Source organism: Poromitra crassiceps (genome assembly GCF_964638095.1).
Source record: "Poromitra crassiceps genome assembly, chromosome: 12".
Lineage (NCBI taxonomy): Eukaryota > Metazoa > Chordata > Actinopteri > Beryciformes > Melamphaidae > Poromitra > Poromitra crassiceps.
In genome coordinates this window covers 15,109,253-15,125,243 of record NC_139632.1, presented here as the reverse complement: position 1 = coordinate 15,125,243, position 15,991 = coordinate 15,109,253, and the positions used below count along the sequence as shown (strand labels likewise).

Genomic DNA, 15,991 nt, shown 5'->3' with positions numbered 1-15,991 from the left:
GATGGCAGGCCAGATACTGCAGGAGCAGAGCTGCAGGCCTCTTCAAGTGTCCTTCCAAACTCTATTACAGCCATTCTCCATCTGTACTTATTATCCAATCCCAGGCAACAGTTACCTAATAAGGAGGGCTAGTTAAGATGTACTGGTCTCATTAAAGAGTAGAGCACTCCGTCTCTGTTCTGTCCTCTGCTAAAGAGACGTCTTTTACTTCCCGGTTAGTGTGGTGTAAAACATTGTATCTCAATGACTGGGCTAGAAGTGACCAGCCGACAGTCCCAATATGAAAGCGACTGAAGAGAGATGAGCCTGCGACCCGATCGTTATTTCTAAATGGTGAGAGAAAGGGAAGAAAGTGTCCAAAAGTAAACACACCACCACATAGAAACTGGAGAAATCCCAGCATTCAGTTTGAGATTCCTCTCCAATAAGGAAGACTCCCACTAAAATGTACATGACCTTTGACCTTTACAAAACCCAATGATCTCACCCCCCCAATTCTTTTTCAATGTGAGCATTGTTCAAATTGTACAAAGAGACTCTGTTTGGTCGTTTGGAAATCCTTCACAATAAGTGTACTTTCATGCAAACAATGGTGACATTGCATGCAGTGCTCGGCTGAAAATATTGCAAATTAAACATAATAAAAATGTATCTCTGTATTTCAATTAAGTTATCGGAGGGTCAGATCATTTCAGCATGGCAGCTTTCCTTGGGTGTTTTTCAAACTTTCACTCAAACCAACCCCCCGAATTCCATCCTGGAAAGAAGGTCAAACCTCTCAAGACCACACAAAAACCCAAAGCAAACAAACCTACACATCCAACCACTCATCATCCACCCTCCCACCACCACCCCTCCCCCCACCCAGGTCCCAGTGGCAGTGGCTGAAGCACAAGCATGCTCCATGGGGTGGGAGGGGGGGTGGGGGTGAGGCAAGGCGAGGTGCGGGGAAGAGGTAGAGAGCACTGTACAGTACCTGACCAACTGGTTGTAGATAAATAGCTGGAATTTGGGGTGGAGGTTGGGGAGACAGACACTGAGGGAGGCCCAGTGGTGGGCCGTGAACACAGAGAAGAAGTAGTGGACAGGAGAACAGTGTCTACAACACACACACAAACACGCAGCAGACAGAGATAACGTCAGAAGAGTCGCGCGCACACACACACACAGTGGAAAGGAATATAAAAAAACCGAAGAACATTGAAAACAGAAGACAAGCAGAGAGAAGGGGAGAAAGAAGAAAGATATGAGCAAATGTGGTTTTATCGCACGGGAGGTGTCAGTCTGTCAGGTTTCAGGTTCAAATAGGGCTGTTACTCTCTTAAGCTGGCCTACAATAGAATAGATATCCAAGTGTGTGTAAGTGTGCGTGTGTCTCGGAGGGTGGAGTTGGGGGTTAGCCGGAATCCATGTCAATTCTGCATATGAAGGCGGGTGAATGGGTGGATGGTCTGTCACCCTGCACCTTCATCAAATGCTCAAATTGGAGGAATTTCAAAAGATTAAAAACACTACAAAGTTGCAAAAGCTGGCTGCTCATTTTGCTGATGTTCTATTATAGTATTAGGTAAATATAAAAGCATAATGTGCTACATACAATCGCCTTAACTATGATCAACAATAGGACATTGATAAAACAGAATGACAGAGGGAAGGGAAGGGGAGGGACAGTTAAGCCAAAAGATAAGATCATTACAGACCAAGGCAAGCAAGCAAATAAATGCATGACAAATAGGTTTAATGCAAAGACCCTTGTCCACTTAAATGCATCAATTAATTTGGTGGGGGTATGAAAACTAGAGCCCTGTACTTCTTCAGTTAGCAACTAAACCGTATTTGAAGGTTACATGTAGGCAATTACTAGAGGAAGTGCTTGTTAGGAAAAAAGATGAAATGAACGATATTTTATCATTTTGAAAACGTATCAATTCAATTATACTTGTTCTAATCTGGAGGTCGTTAGTATTAGTATATACGATTACTTCAGACAGTTTAATACAGCCTGATCTTCTTACTGCCTGACATTATTTTACAATCGCAAGACTGTTATCTCCTAGTAAAGCTCCTCTAAGAAAGTATAGTTTGCAGGGTGCACAGAGTTGATGTTGGGGGGAGGTGGCAGTCAGTTAGTGTGACTGTTTGTCCGTTATAGACATGGAGCATGCTTATCTTCACACCCACACCACACCCTTTAGACACAAAGAGGAAGCTGGGATGTGCCGTCCTCTTCAGTCACATGAGGTAGCTCAGCTAACACATTGTCAATTAAATAGGAAGAGATGCATTATGGTGCCGTTCAGTGAACCAAAAACTGGATCGTGAGTGAGTCAATTATACTCAGGTTTTGGCACTTGCCAGACTGTTCAAATACATCTGAACTAAGATTTTTTTTATGAATTCGTATGGTGCTGCCTGGGAATACTTTCATGAAATTAGTTTAAAAGCACAACAGAAGCAAAGCCCATAGGACAGGACAGCGGGACACCCTGCAGTAAGCTCTGTTCAAAAGACCTGAAGAACCTCAACAGTCATTCTTCTACTGCTCTAACATTACTTCTTAAAAACACAATAGAGGAGAAAATCCAACATTCCTCCCCATGGAATATCTCCTCTAGTGCATTTTCCAATTTTCCGCCAAAGCAGGCAAAAGGAACACTGGTTACTGTCTGGAAATCGAGACAAAGGTGAAAAGGTCTTTACTTCTCATCCATGTGGGAGCGCATCTTCTTGAGCTTCTGCATGATGCTGCTGGTCTCGCTCCCAGAGATGGAGAGCGGGGGAGAGGGGCTGCGGACGTCCCCATCTACACGCCTCGTGCTGGGGCAGGCTGCTCCAGACACCGGTGTTTCTGACACGGGAGTCTCCTGAAGGACGGAGAAATGGATACAGACGGACAGACCATTAATGAGGAGACCCATTATACGAAGCTTTAAAATGTGCGGCAGCGTGCCCTGTAGTTATGTGTATCGAGCCGAACGCTCCGTTATTGATTCCATTAAGATTCCCCTCTTTTTGAACAATCAATATTGCACTTAAATCGCTGACTGAAAGTTGATTAGGTGACTGTTCAGTACTAACAGGTGGCGCTTCTCCTCCGGCACACTTGAGACGCTCCTTGAGTCTGAACGTAGAGCTTCTCATCCTCTCGATCTCCTCCTGCTGCTTCAGCAGCAGCTGCCTCTCCTTCCTCGCCGCCTTGTTGGCCTCCTGAAGCCGCTTGATTTCAGCCTGGCGACACAGAGGAGGAAGACAGACAGACGACACCATTGTTAGTGTGCAAAGATGGCCTCGCAAGTTCCATTCATCTATGTGATGGAATACAAACACTGCAACATGCCTCTATGGCAAAGCATCTGCCTAATACTGAAAGACTTCTTAAACCCGTTCCTCCTCCTCCATCCACATGTCACTTTCATGACTGAGGTGGATGGTGCCAGATGAAAACAATAAGGGATAAGTCATTTTAAAGCCGCATTATGTAACTCTTTTTTTAACCTTAATATAACAGCTTTTTAATCATTTTTGATGGTATAGCGAGTCAGCGACTTCTAATAGGGAGAATGTGAGGGAGCCGAGGAGCCTGTCAAGTGGCCTGGAACTTTTAACTCCATTTCCTGCACAGCTCCTTCAAATTAAGTTTTCCGCTGACAAACTAATGGGACGATTTTATTGTGAAGTGCATATAGGAAGTGACATGTGTTCCTCTTGCTAGCTTGATTAGCTAATAGCTACTACTCTCACTTTAACAAGAGACAAGAACATTTGGGGGTATTTGGAGCTATTCCCCCCCCTGAGCGAATCAGTTATAAAAACACTGCAGAAAGGTAAGCAAAGCAGAGAGTACAAGCAGAAACAGTCAAATAAGGCTGATATCTGAACGTACAAACAGGTAAGTGGAGCATTTAGGTGGGGGCGCAGTTTCCCCGATTAGAAAAACAACACAATGGGGCTTTAAGATGTTATACACTTATGTGTATCTCCTTACAGTTACTTATTTTATTTTATATATTTCTTTACCCTATTTTGTAGCCCCATTTTACTCAGAAAGTATAGTTTTAACTGGGATTAGTAATAATAATGTAATACTTTATTGAGACCCACGGGGAAATTCTCCCCACCTACACAGGGAGGTCAGGGTGGTGTCAGCTCAGCACCAATCAGTCACATCTCTAATGACCTCTAATGCCTTATGGTTGGGGTCACACAATAGCCACCTCATCAGCTGTGACTAGATTCCAGTTTCTACCTGCTCCTGCTGCAGTTTCATCAGCAGGCCCCTCTGCTTCTTCCTGATGGGTGGCATCTTGTCATCCTCCCCCTTGTCTCGCAGCCGCCTCTTGTGGTGCTCCAGCCATGCCAGCTCCGTCTTGGTCTTCTCCTTCAGGGCCTTCTGGCGGAGATGCAGCAGAGAGCTCTGGTGCTGCAGCCGCACCTCCTCGTCCTTCATGTACTGACGCACCATGTCCATGGTGAACTGGGAGAAGCTGTCCTGGCCACCAGAGAAGGCCATGCTCCCATCTTGAGGCTGCGGGAGAGGACGGAAGGTGAAAAGGAAGGACATATCCGGGTCAAAGGTTATGTAATGGTGGGAAACATTGTAGGGAGAGTAAGGGAAAACAGGTAGTGAAGTGATATGTACAGAAGTAATTACAGATGACGGGAGAATTGGGGGAGAGAAGACAAATGTTCAGTGAGTAACATTCAGAAACCAGAATCTCGTCAGACTACCAGGATACACAGAGTCAGCAAATTCTGATGGAAAAATCACACTGGCCGGTGGTTACACACTCCTCCCATTGGCAAACACTGACTCAGCCTGAGAGAGTCATTAGGGTGCAAGCAGGTTTGCGCGTGTGTGTGTGCATACACCGCCCTCTCACCTTAGAGCTGTTGTGTGCCACTGAGACCAATGTGCTGTTGTGATTGGCCGTCTCTTCCTCAGACTCCTCGTGTGGGCGGGGCTTCTTCTCCAAAGTGCCACGGCGGTGCGCCTCAGACGGCAGCAGAGAGCGGAAGGAGCGCTCTTCGATCTCATCCTCGGTCATGGACTCGTCAAACTTCAAGGAGCACTCTGTCGCCACTGACGTGCTGTCTGCTGAAGGAGCAGAAATAAGATGAGCTCGTATGTATGTATGTTAAAAGCAGTTGAACTGTTCATACCTAGCTTGACTTCACAGCATTTGAAGGTGTAATGTGTGCATCTGTGTGCATATGCCAGTGTTTTCCATCCATAATCTTTGGTGGTAATTCCTGCATTGGTCATAAACCCACCCTGTTTTGGTTCTACTTTTGCCTTGATTATGCGCAATAGAAATAAAATATTTCGTTCACATTTTCTCTCCTAGTGGTGGCAATATTTCTGTTGCGGTGCCCCCCCCCACTGCCGAATAAATATAGGGGAAATACTGACGTGGACATGGACATGTTATGCGTGTTAAAATGGTCATCTCAGTGGTGTGCCTTCCATGCAGTACCTTTCTCATCCACTAGTAGGGAGGGGATGCTGTCACTGCGGAGGGACTCGTTTGCTGCCGTTGGAGCATCATCTTCTATGGAGCTGCTTGCCGCCTCCTTTCTCCTCCACTCCCTCTGGTCTGAGGAGACATGCGACGGGCTGAGGTGGCTGCTGCTGTCTCCTCCACTGAGGAGAGAGGGGAGAAAAAGGCTGATTTAGTTTCTCCTTTTGTGGAAAAAAAAGGGACTATGTTTCCTTCAAGCCTGTGAAATCAGCGCTACATGAGAGGTCCATTTAGTACCTGAGATTGGGTCTCCTGGAGGACAGGGAGTCAGAGTGACTGAAGCTATCTAGGGGAGAGGGGGGTTCTTCTGGCCGGGCCCTTCTGCCTGACATCTCGCTCCTGGAGCTATCATAAAGCACACAAAGGGGACTTACCATATACTTAGGGGTATCCGCTGTAACACTGACCATCATACTAGGCTTTCTACTGTACTGGAGGTGGCAATATAGAGTAGCTTCTCTTCAAGTAAGCATGTGATTTAATCCAATTCAGAATTTACACACAGATGATAAGTAAACTGGTTGTAGAGATGTTCAACTCCATGTACAAAGACAGACTGATGTGTAAATGCTCCATAACATAGCTCTTAATTCAACAACAACAACAACAACAACAACAACAACAACAGTAGTTTACCTGTCAGTATCAGCTTTGGCCTGTAGTGGCTTCATGCCGGAGCCGTGCTGTTCCCTCTGCTGGTCCAAGAGGCTGGTGACGGGAGCAGCAGCAGCAGGGACAATCATAGCCCCAGCTATCTGGGAGCGTGCCAACTCTGTCATCTGGCAGACGAAGAGACAACGCGCAGATCAAATATGATGCTTAAAATCCCTCCTGTGCATTCGTTTGCATTTCTTTACGGAGACCCGACAATGAATCGGCTACTGTTACAAAATGACGACAGAGAGCGTTTTCCAGGCAGAGTGTGAAGCAGTAGGTGCTGACCTCCTTGATGTGGCGTGCAGCGTCGGCTGTGTAGCGTGCTGCCTCAGCCTGTTGACTCATCATCTTCACCGTGCTTTCCTGGAGGCCGCCCAAAGTCTCTTGTTGGGTTGCTACCCTGCTTTCCTGCAGCTCTACGTGGGCCTGGACAAAGCCATGCATATACACATCCGTGTGAACACACACGTATATACACACATATGCATTACATTTGTATTCAAAAGTTGAGGAAACAAATATGTACCTACGTATTGTATGTTAATATACAGTATGTGAGAGTAAACTGATTTTGTGTGTGTATGTGTGTGTGTGTTTACCCTGGCTACTTTCTGCCTGCTCTCTTCCAGCTGGAGCTGTGCCTCCAGAGCTTCCCTCTCAGCCTTGATCTTCAGCTCATATAGGTCATGATCATGGCGCTGCTGCTGGGCCTGCAGGGTTAAAGGTCAGAGAGCAGGTTAACACAGTGTATAAATATAGACAGAGCCATTATGCTAAAGTAGCAGGTCACTCACATTTATGGGGGCTAAAAAAGCTCCTCAACTGATTTTCAGAATGTCAATGTTCCGCAGTAACAAAAGTTTTATTGAATTCCCAATAAATTAATTCCAAAGAAAGAAAAAAAAATATATATAAATATATACATATATATATATATATATGGAATTCTTTTCAAGTATAATTCACACTGGTGAAGCTCACAATATAGTATAATACACATTATAAAATGGCTCTCTCAAATCAAGCTATCTGATTGGTTCACAGCCATTGTATAATTCCAGTAACCGAGTTCAATAACCCATGGCCATGGGTTATTGGTTGCCATGGCAACTCTCTTACTAAAAGGCAGCGCTGCACTCGAGCCAAACAGCTTTCTCCTGATCTGCTGTATGGAGGGTCACTAGTCGGACGCATGATGGCGCAACTCTCTTACTAAAAGTACCTCAAAAACAAAATGGCGGAGACAGCTTTTCAGATCCTTGTGAATCGATCTTCGCTTATAACTTTACTAATACTTCGCAGAAAATGATGTTTTGTACAAGAATAGACGCGGGCTAATGTCTTAACCCCTCTCTCACGCGCCCTCACTCTTAACCCCGCATTTCTAAATAAGACGTAACGTTACTTGGTGTGGGCATATGGCTCTGGTGTCGGGCTTTGTAAAAAGTCCAGGCAAGCGCCAGGATTGGCCAATGTCGACTTCAGTCTCCAGAACGATCCAATCAAATCACCCGCACGTCTATCTTCTTGCTAGAGGTCCCGCCTTACAGTAGTGTTTCAACTGACTCTCAGAATACCATGCCAGTCGGACTTATAGTGTTATTATTATTATATTATTATACTTGGAACCCTTTTATAAAAGCAATATAGCACTCGAGCAGCATGTGTTGTGGAATATATCCCCCTGCTCAGTTGTTATCCCACTCGGCCTGCGGCCTCGTGGGATAACAACTGATCAGGGGGATATATTCACCACAACACACTTGCTCTCGTGATATATTGCTTAAATATAAGTACGCAATATGCAACATAAACAGATTCTGTACATTCCCATGGCACATTCATGACTATCATTACAACGCTCTTGCTACATAGCTGATCAGTTGCAAAAACATTAGCTACTACACAGATAGCAAACAGAGCCTATACCAGAATTACATACATAGAAGCACTGCTTATAGAACACAATGTTTTATTATAAAATTCTGAGTGTGTTGTCTTTTAATTATCAAAAGATTTAGTAATATACACATCACTACTGTGCAGCAGCAGTCCATCAAAATGTATTGACGAAAAACCCATAAGTATGTCCTCTATCATCTGTAACCACACAAGAGAGGAGAACTGAAATGAGAGTAATTATAGTTTAAGTTTAATTTTCATAATACATAGATCAGATGCGTCGTTCACCTTGAGTATCTGGGCCAATGACACGCTCTCCTGCTGAGCCATGGACACGCCCCTCAGCCTCTCCACGTCCCCCAGTTGGCGGACAGACTCCTCGATGGACTCCAGGTAGTTGAGCTCTGCTGACATACGCTGCTGCAAGACTCCAGGGGCATACAGCAGCTCACCTGGGAGGAAGGAGAGACAGATACGGAAAGAGAGAAGTGAAGCCGAGGGGTTGTTGGCAGAGTATTCTTTGCACTTCTTCTGTCATCCAAACCAAGGTTATACAAATGTGTAAGGACCAAAAGATGATTGAGGAGGTAGATGCTCAGTATATCAATATTAACGATATAGTAGTAAGTCAACGATATATTCAGCTAACGGTTCAATATCATCGTGACATTTGATCAAAATCTGAATGACGACAAATGTGTCTAAACAACCCCCTTTTTATTAAGGGGAGGGAAAAAAACAAAAACAAAAACAAACCCTAAACAGAATGACATGTTTTATGTTAAGTTTAAAATGTTTTAATGTCAGTTCAAATTTGAGACTAAAATAAACCTGAAGGGGAGGGCGGAATTAACTACATACCTACAAGGTAATCTGTGTAAGACAGTTTGATTGCAGATTTAAAGCTTGAAGGAGCGCCTTACATTTCACTTTCACCTGAATGCATCACCTGAAGCTTTCTAAACGTACGCTCTCCAGTGTTTAAACAATGCAAAAGAGAAAAGACCATTCTGAATGTAATTTCTTAGATATCAGCTCAAATAACTAAAAAATCCAGCTCCACAATGCATCTCGAGTTCATTATATACCTGTTGTCTTGTTGCGTGCTGTGGCGTGTGTTGCTAAGGATCCGTTCCCCAGACCCAGGTCTATGCTCAGGCGGTCTGCTCCCACCAGAGAGCCACTTCTCTGGGAATCGCTGGGAGAGTCTGCCCCCCGAGGAGAGCCAGGGCCTGGAGAGGCAGAAGGAGAAGCCAGGCCTCGTCTGCCCACTGGAGATTTCTTACTGTCCAGCCCCAAACTACAGACAGGGTAAAGAAACAAAACAGGGAGGGAAAGCTGAGTTACTCATGTAGCAATTTAGGGTTTACCGTTAGAAAATGGATGCATTGAATCCCTACTGTGGTATTAAGCTAATATTGAAAGATATGTTGTAGACTGGATACATTTGCAACTCTCAGGTTAACGTCACTGTGATATGCACTACATAAACCATATTACACTGAATATTTTAACCAGTTCATTGTTCTTTGCATGTTGTAAGCTCTACATAGTGGGGTGGCCATCTTGAAGACAGGACAGCAGCAGGTTGTTTGAACACTAACAGCAAAGAAAAGGGGGCCCGTGACCAGGAAAGGGTAGAACCCTACTGCGTGAGGCACAGAGTATGAAAGGCTAGAACCCTACTGCGTGAGGCACAGAGTATGAATGGCTATATTGTGCTGCTGAGAGATGGACCCGAGGCCAAGGAGGACCACGTCTAAAGAGATCATATAAATTCTGTTTCCACACTGGGACCAGCAGGATAGACAATGCCACCTCTTTTCTCCAAGGACGACCCTGAGACTCTGTACCATACCATAACACAACACAATAACATTACCATGACCTCAGTGCTGAAAGTAGTTAGCTCTCACATGAACAGGTAGTGAAAGTGTCTAGGGATTTGTAATCAGTAATAAATATCAGTAATAGTAATAATAATAATAATAATAATGAAGCAACCAGTAATAGATGTGCTCTCCCTAAATAAATCCTGTTTTAGGGTTGTGTGTCTGTCACAGTAACGGACAGTAAGTCACTACACAATTATAACAGCAGTCAGCATTGTTTATGGCCCTCAGAAGGACAGACAGTTCTGTCTGAATTGAGAATGTCTTATCATCCCCTTGGAAGACAGACAGGCTTCATGGTATGGCAAGAATCTGCCACCTGGGCTTCAGAAACATGCCACTAGAGGGCTCAAATGTCACTAGTGGGGTAAAGAAACGGAGAGGGGGGGGAAAAAACAACCAGCTCTCTCCTCTTCTCTGCCTTGGAGACGTGCCCAAGCTGCGGTGCAGCCGGCCGGCCTGACCAACCACCTCGCAAGCCCCCCAAAACAAAAGAGGCAGTGTTCAGTGTGCAGCCTCCTCCTGCTGCTGGTCTCTACATGGCTGCTGAAGCCCTCAAGCCTTCAACACAACAGCAAGCCACAAGAGCGTTTGGCCTGGCAGCCTCGACCTGAGCTCTCTATGCATGCAGAGTTTCATCATTAGGACTTGGTCATGCCCAGATAAATTAACCTTTCAGTAGTGTGGTAGTGCTAGTGCATTAGTGAGTGTTGGGGATAGAAACAACTGAGATGTCCCAGTGCTGAAAAGATGCCATTCACCACTAACTGTGCATAGATTTTGAGAATGAGTTTGATCTTTGCTTGGAAATACTTAGGAAAGGAAACAATGTGGCTGATGTGGCCTTCCAAGTTCATTTAGATATTATTCCTAAAACGGAGTAAATATTATTATGAGGTGGAGCAGGGAGAGGGCGGGGATTTATCACTACACCATGGTGATAAATCAGATTAGAACCAGGAAAGTAACATGACTATATTGAGCCTTTACCCAGAAAATCAGATTATCTATTAATCTATTCATGTAGAAGATAATGTAGAAGAGTCTGGCTTGAGAGACTAACAGGAAGTGTAAACACAATCGAAAGTTCTTATTGTGTTTACACTTCCTGTGACTCATAAACCTAGTCTGACTCATATGTGAGTGAAACTAGATTTGACCAGGTGAGTCAGACTAGTTTGAGCAGGTAAAACAGCCGGCATTTTGAACAGGAAGTTGTGACACAATGGGTCAAGTGGGCAGGGCTACATAAGGTCAATACCCTGACAGTTGAAGGGCAGCATGGTTCATTCCTCTGAGTGCCAATAGCACCACCACTGTTCCCACTGAGCAGTGCTGCTCTGGACTGTTCCCACTGAGCGGTGCTGCTCTGGACTGTTCCCACTGAGCAGTGCTGCTCTGGACTGTTCCCACCGAGCAGTGCTGCTCTGGACTGTTCCCACCGAGCAGTGCTGCTCTGGACTGTTCCCACCGAGCAGTGCTGCTCTGGACTGTTCCCACCGAGCAGTGCTGCTCTGGACTGTTCCCACTGGGCAGTGCTGCTCTGGACTGTTCCCACTGAGCAGTGCTGCTCTGGACTGTTCCCACCAAGCAGTGCTGCTCTGGACTGTTCCCACCGAGCAGTGCTGCTCTGGACTGTTCCCACCGAGCAGTGCTGCTCTGGACTGTTCCCACCGAGCAGTGCTGCTCTGGGGGTAACTGACTAGCCTGGGTAAACCCATCCCCCACGTGACCTGCTCTCAGACCTGTTCTCAGTCACTATGTCGCTAGTGACTGGGAACTGAGAGAGCAGGTCACGTGGGGGCTGGGTTTACCTAGGCTAGTAACTGACAACCAGGAAGGGAGGAAATACCACTGACAACTCAAGGTGAGGGTAATCCAAAACTCGTGAGAACCCTGCTCTGAAATCATTGTACATACGTACTATTCAATCAGATATCTTTGAGGGGCTTCATTCAAAAGCCTTTGAAAAAAGGGAATGCGGTGGAACCTTGCAGGTGAACGTTTTTGAACTTTTACACCAGTCAACTACACAAAAACGAACAATCTTCTTCATTCAGTGCAATCTGCCCAGGATCCATTACCTTTGGAGAGAATGCCCTGAAGCTCCCCCTAGTGTGCCATCCGAGTGGATGCTCTTGGCCTGGCTGTGGGCAGAGCTTTGCTCTGAGCCCCTCTTCCTGGAGTCGGCAGAAGGGGCTTCTGAGGGCGGTGAGCAGGGGCTCCTCCGCTCCTCCACCAAAGTGGCATCACTCCGGTCTGATGCTGTGCCTGCGGAGAAAGCGAGATGGTATCCGGTACGACAGAGGGAGTTATCACCAAGAAAAATGTGATCTTGCAGAGATTGCTTGTTTAACTGAGGCTTCAATTTAACCCAGCATTTTCCTCATTTAAACAAAGTTGACAATTCAGTCGTCATACAGTTGAACAATAATAGTGTGATTGTCACCTCTCTTTCCGCTGGAGTCCTTGGAGAGAGGTGACGAGCCAGAGGAAAGATGAGGGGAGTGAACAGATGAGTGGTGGGAGTTGAAGTCTCCTGTCCTTTTCTCATAGGGAGATCTCCTCATCAGCTCCTCAAAGTGACTGTTCACACTGACAGAAGGGAAAGAGATGCTGATGATCAAATCACTTCAAATCAAATACAGGAACTGCCATAGCTGTTGTGATTAGAAGCACAACAAAGACAAAGACAAAAAACTGGTGAAATCATCAATTGATTTATGTTCGGCTAACATGAATTAAGAGTGGAGTAAAATCTAAGATACTTAACACGGCATTTTGAGTCATGTTACATAGTATTTGTGCTAAATGTCACATTGCTTTCTAATTAAGTGTTTTTCATACCACTTGCTCTGAGCTGTTCTGGGCTTCTGATGTGACTGTCAGTTGTGTGACTTGGATGCCACCCAGTGGACAGTTTATGAACATGTCCATTTTATTTCTCTTACCTGTGTCCATTGTATCCTCTTCTCGACTGGCAACTGGCTCCAGTGCTACGGGACGACACGAAGTCATCTTCATAGACTGCTGCGTCTCCGGGGGAAGCTCCAGATTGGACAGAGGGAGAGTTCCTTTCTGCCCTATCCTCAGGCACTATAGGACAATACACAGGATAAAACAGATTCAGAAGAAATGTCTCTACAATCCTGTGAGTGCCAATACTGTCAGTAATTGTTTTATTATTATTATTATTATTGTAGCAGTAATAATATGAGACATTCTAGTATCAGGGTTAGGATGAGCATAGGTCTTAAATATGGTTCCTTTACATTAATTCTGTTGTGGTGCCCCCCATCCACAATAAATAAATAAATAAATAAATAAATAAATAAATAAATAAATAAATAAATAAATAAATAAATTTAAAAAAAATGCGGGTAAATAAAAAAATAATAGGATTAGTGTCACCACAGTTGTCAATAAATCATGAGCAATAAATATCCCAATAGAGCAGGGCTATTCAACTATATTGTTCAGGGGGCCACATTGTCAGACAGATAAGGGCCCTGAGCTATTATCATCATGTAAGCTATGTACACTTGACAATGTGCCACCTTCACATTTTTATTTCTACATTGCAAAAGTCGCCTAATCCATGCATGGTCCATGTATTTTTTTTTTTTGGTAATTATATTTTCTTTTCAGAATCAGAGGGGGGAAATTATGCATATGCTGGTCAGAAGAACTTGATTTTTTATCATCCTTCATCCTTTCATTTAGCAAACAAACGAAAAAAATATTTTGGCTGCTGTGCTGTCATCAAGAGAGGGAGAGAGGGATACAGAGGGACAGAGAAGGAAAGGGAGAGGGAAAGAGAGATAGGCAGACAGACAGGGAAAGAGAGAGAGACGCGGGGGGGCACGTTGGCGCATCCAATTGTAGGATGAATGGAACAGAACAGTATACACGCGTCTGCGTGACCGGTACAAGTTTGCAACTCAGTGGATGCATACGGACAGTATGTTAGAGCTTTGACAAGAGAGTGGAACAGTACGCAGCGGGTGTGCCTGCCTGGCGCTGTCAAGCAATCAAACAACTTCACATGCAAATTAGATAGAGAGAGAGAGAGAGAGAGAGAGAGAGAGAGAGGGAGGATTCCATCATGCAGCGCTGCACGAACGTTTGAAAAAGATAAAGCATTTTGTTTTGTTTTGTTTTTCCCCCGGAAGCGCCGGCGGGCTGGAGTTAGACCGCCAGTTGAATACGCCTGCAATGAAGCCATTTTTATCCTACAACACCCACTGATGGTGGAATATGCCGAGGCCTGAAGCTGCTTCACAGCCAAATTCCCCCCACAACTAAAAAAAAATATTACACAGAAAAATGTGACTATTTTGTGGCAAGGTACTCATGTGTGAACAAACCTTTAACATGGCCATGTAGGTTCCTGGTGAAAATATTGATGACACTCAGAGGGCTTCCTTTGCTCAGCTCCTCCCAGGCTGCCTTGCTGCCGTCCCGCTGAGCAAAGGGGGAGCTGAGGGCCGAGCACTTCTCTGCCTCCCTCTGGAACTGGGACAGACGCTGGACAGCCCCTCTCTGGCCCGCGCAGTAGTCCACAGCAGCCAGGACGTCTGCTGGTCTGGGTACGTGATTGCTGGAGGGGTGCGGAGGGCTTGCATCGTCCTCAGTGAGAGGACCCTCACTGATGGAACTGCCACTTGAGTCATGGAGATCTGTCCTCTTTCTGTCCATGTTATTCTCTTCCTCCTCCATCTCTCCATACCTCCTCCTCTGTGCCATTTCGTCCATCCTGCCCACGTTCTCCCAGCCGTTGACTAGCGTCCTCCCTTCCTGCGTGCGGCCTGATGCAGCAGTAGAAGCAGCAGCTCGTGGCTTGGTGTGACTGGACTGGACACCATTCCTTTCTTTTTGCCCCCTGAAGGTGTGCAGGTTGCCTACCCCCGGCAGGGCTGCGCCACTGTATGAACTCTGACCCGCGCTGCTCAATATCCTCTGGATCCTCAGAGCCAGGGCGTTAGCGTCTGGCGTGGCACTTGCAGCCGTATCCCTGACAGGGGGGCTGACTGCACTGGCCCAGCGCCCATCATCGACGTTACTCTGAGGGGGCTGAGGAGCCAAAATGGCGTCCACATCCGCGGTCGTTACAGAGCCGTAGTTGATGCCCTCCCCGGCCAGTTTGCGTGCCTCGCTTTCTATACGGTGAGAGAGGGACGCGGCTGTGGCCGTCAGGGCCTCGATGCGCGACATCTTGGACCGTGACCTGTTGGGAGGCGCTGTGGTGGTGGGGGGGCGCTGTGCGTGCAGGTGTTCTCCGGCAGCCACCGCAGTCTCCAGCCTCAGAAGCTGGGAGAGGAGATGGTCACCAGAGGGCGCCAGAGCGCCGCCGTTGGTGACGGCGGCAAGTCTGGCGGCTGGGCTCCGGCGGTCAGGCTGAGGCCAGGAGGGAACTCCCACACCCAGATCATTCCTACATGAGTGGGAGCCACACATCGAGAAAGGACGTTAGTAATCCACTAGGCTATAAAGAGCTGTGTTAAATTCAACAAAGATCAAACAAAAGATGTGTGTGTCTGTCTGACTTCATAATGTTACTGAGGATTGTCATTTTTAATGCCCAGAACAGCTGTGAATCCCTGGATGGGATGAACAAGAAGTGCTCTTCTTTCTCTCAACAACTACCATCAAGCTGCCCTTGGGCAAGGCACTGAGCCCCAACTGCTTCAATGGAGCTCATCAGCCAAGCAATATTTCAAGGGTTAAAAGAAGGCTGCCATCCTGAGTGTAGCTAAAAACCACTGAGGCAGAGAACTGGAGGGGAAACGATGAGTCAAACTGAATATACCAACTCCATCAAAACCACGGAGCGGAACTGATCCATTTCCCAAAGAAGAACATTACACAGATCTCTGCTGTTATTTCTTGCATCTAAAATAGGAGCTGTGGCTGGAAAAGTTCCCTGTTTTCCTTTCATCTGGTACTAAAGTGCAGCGTCACAAGGCTTCTCTGGCACTTGCCCGGGGTGTCCATAGAAACCCTGTGTGAAAACAAACAGCT

The 15,991-nt window shown here is 46.0% G+C and overlaps 1 protein-coding gene across 1 annotated transcript in view; it reads right to left on the bottom strand.

Moving 5' to 3' along the window:
* cep350 (centrosomal protein 350) overlaps positions 1–15,991 on the bottom strand; it is a gene marked incomplete at its 5' end in the record, with an annotated part of 41,970 nt that overhangs the window by 12,296 nt on the left and 13,683 nt on the right. Inside the window, 16 exons of the mRNA XM_083647226.1 lie at positions 977–1,099; positions 2,701–2,864; positions 3,079–3,228; positions 4,247–4,525; positions 4,881–5,092; positions 5,475–5,641; positions 5,757–5,864; positions 6,156–6,298; positions 6,462–6,602; positions 6,776–6,886; positions 8,367–8,530; positions 9,167–9,378; positions 12,055–12,241; positions 12,420–12,565; positions 12,922–13,066; positions 14,338–15,404. Coding sequence (XP_083503352.1) covers positions 977–1,099; positions 2,701–2,864; positions 3,079–3,228; positions 4,247–4,525; positions 4,881–5,092; positions 5,475–5,641; positions 5,757–5,864; positions 6,156–6,298; positions 6,462–6,602; positions 6,776–6,886; positions 8,367–8,530; positions 9,167–9,378; positions 12,055–12,241; positions 12,420–12,565; positions 12,922–13,066; positions 14,338–15,404 — 3,519 coding nt within the window. The remainder of the gene's footprint in view (positions 1–976; positions 1,100–2,700; positions 2,865–3,078; positions 3,229–4,246; positions 4,526–4,880; positions 5,093–5,474; positions 5,642–5,756; positions 5,865–6,155; positions 6,299–6,461; positions 6,603–6,775; positions 6,887–8,366; positions 8,531–9,166; positions 9,379–12,054; positions 12,242–12,419; positions 12,566–12,921; positions 13,067–14,337; positions 15,405–15,991) is intronic.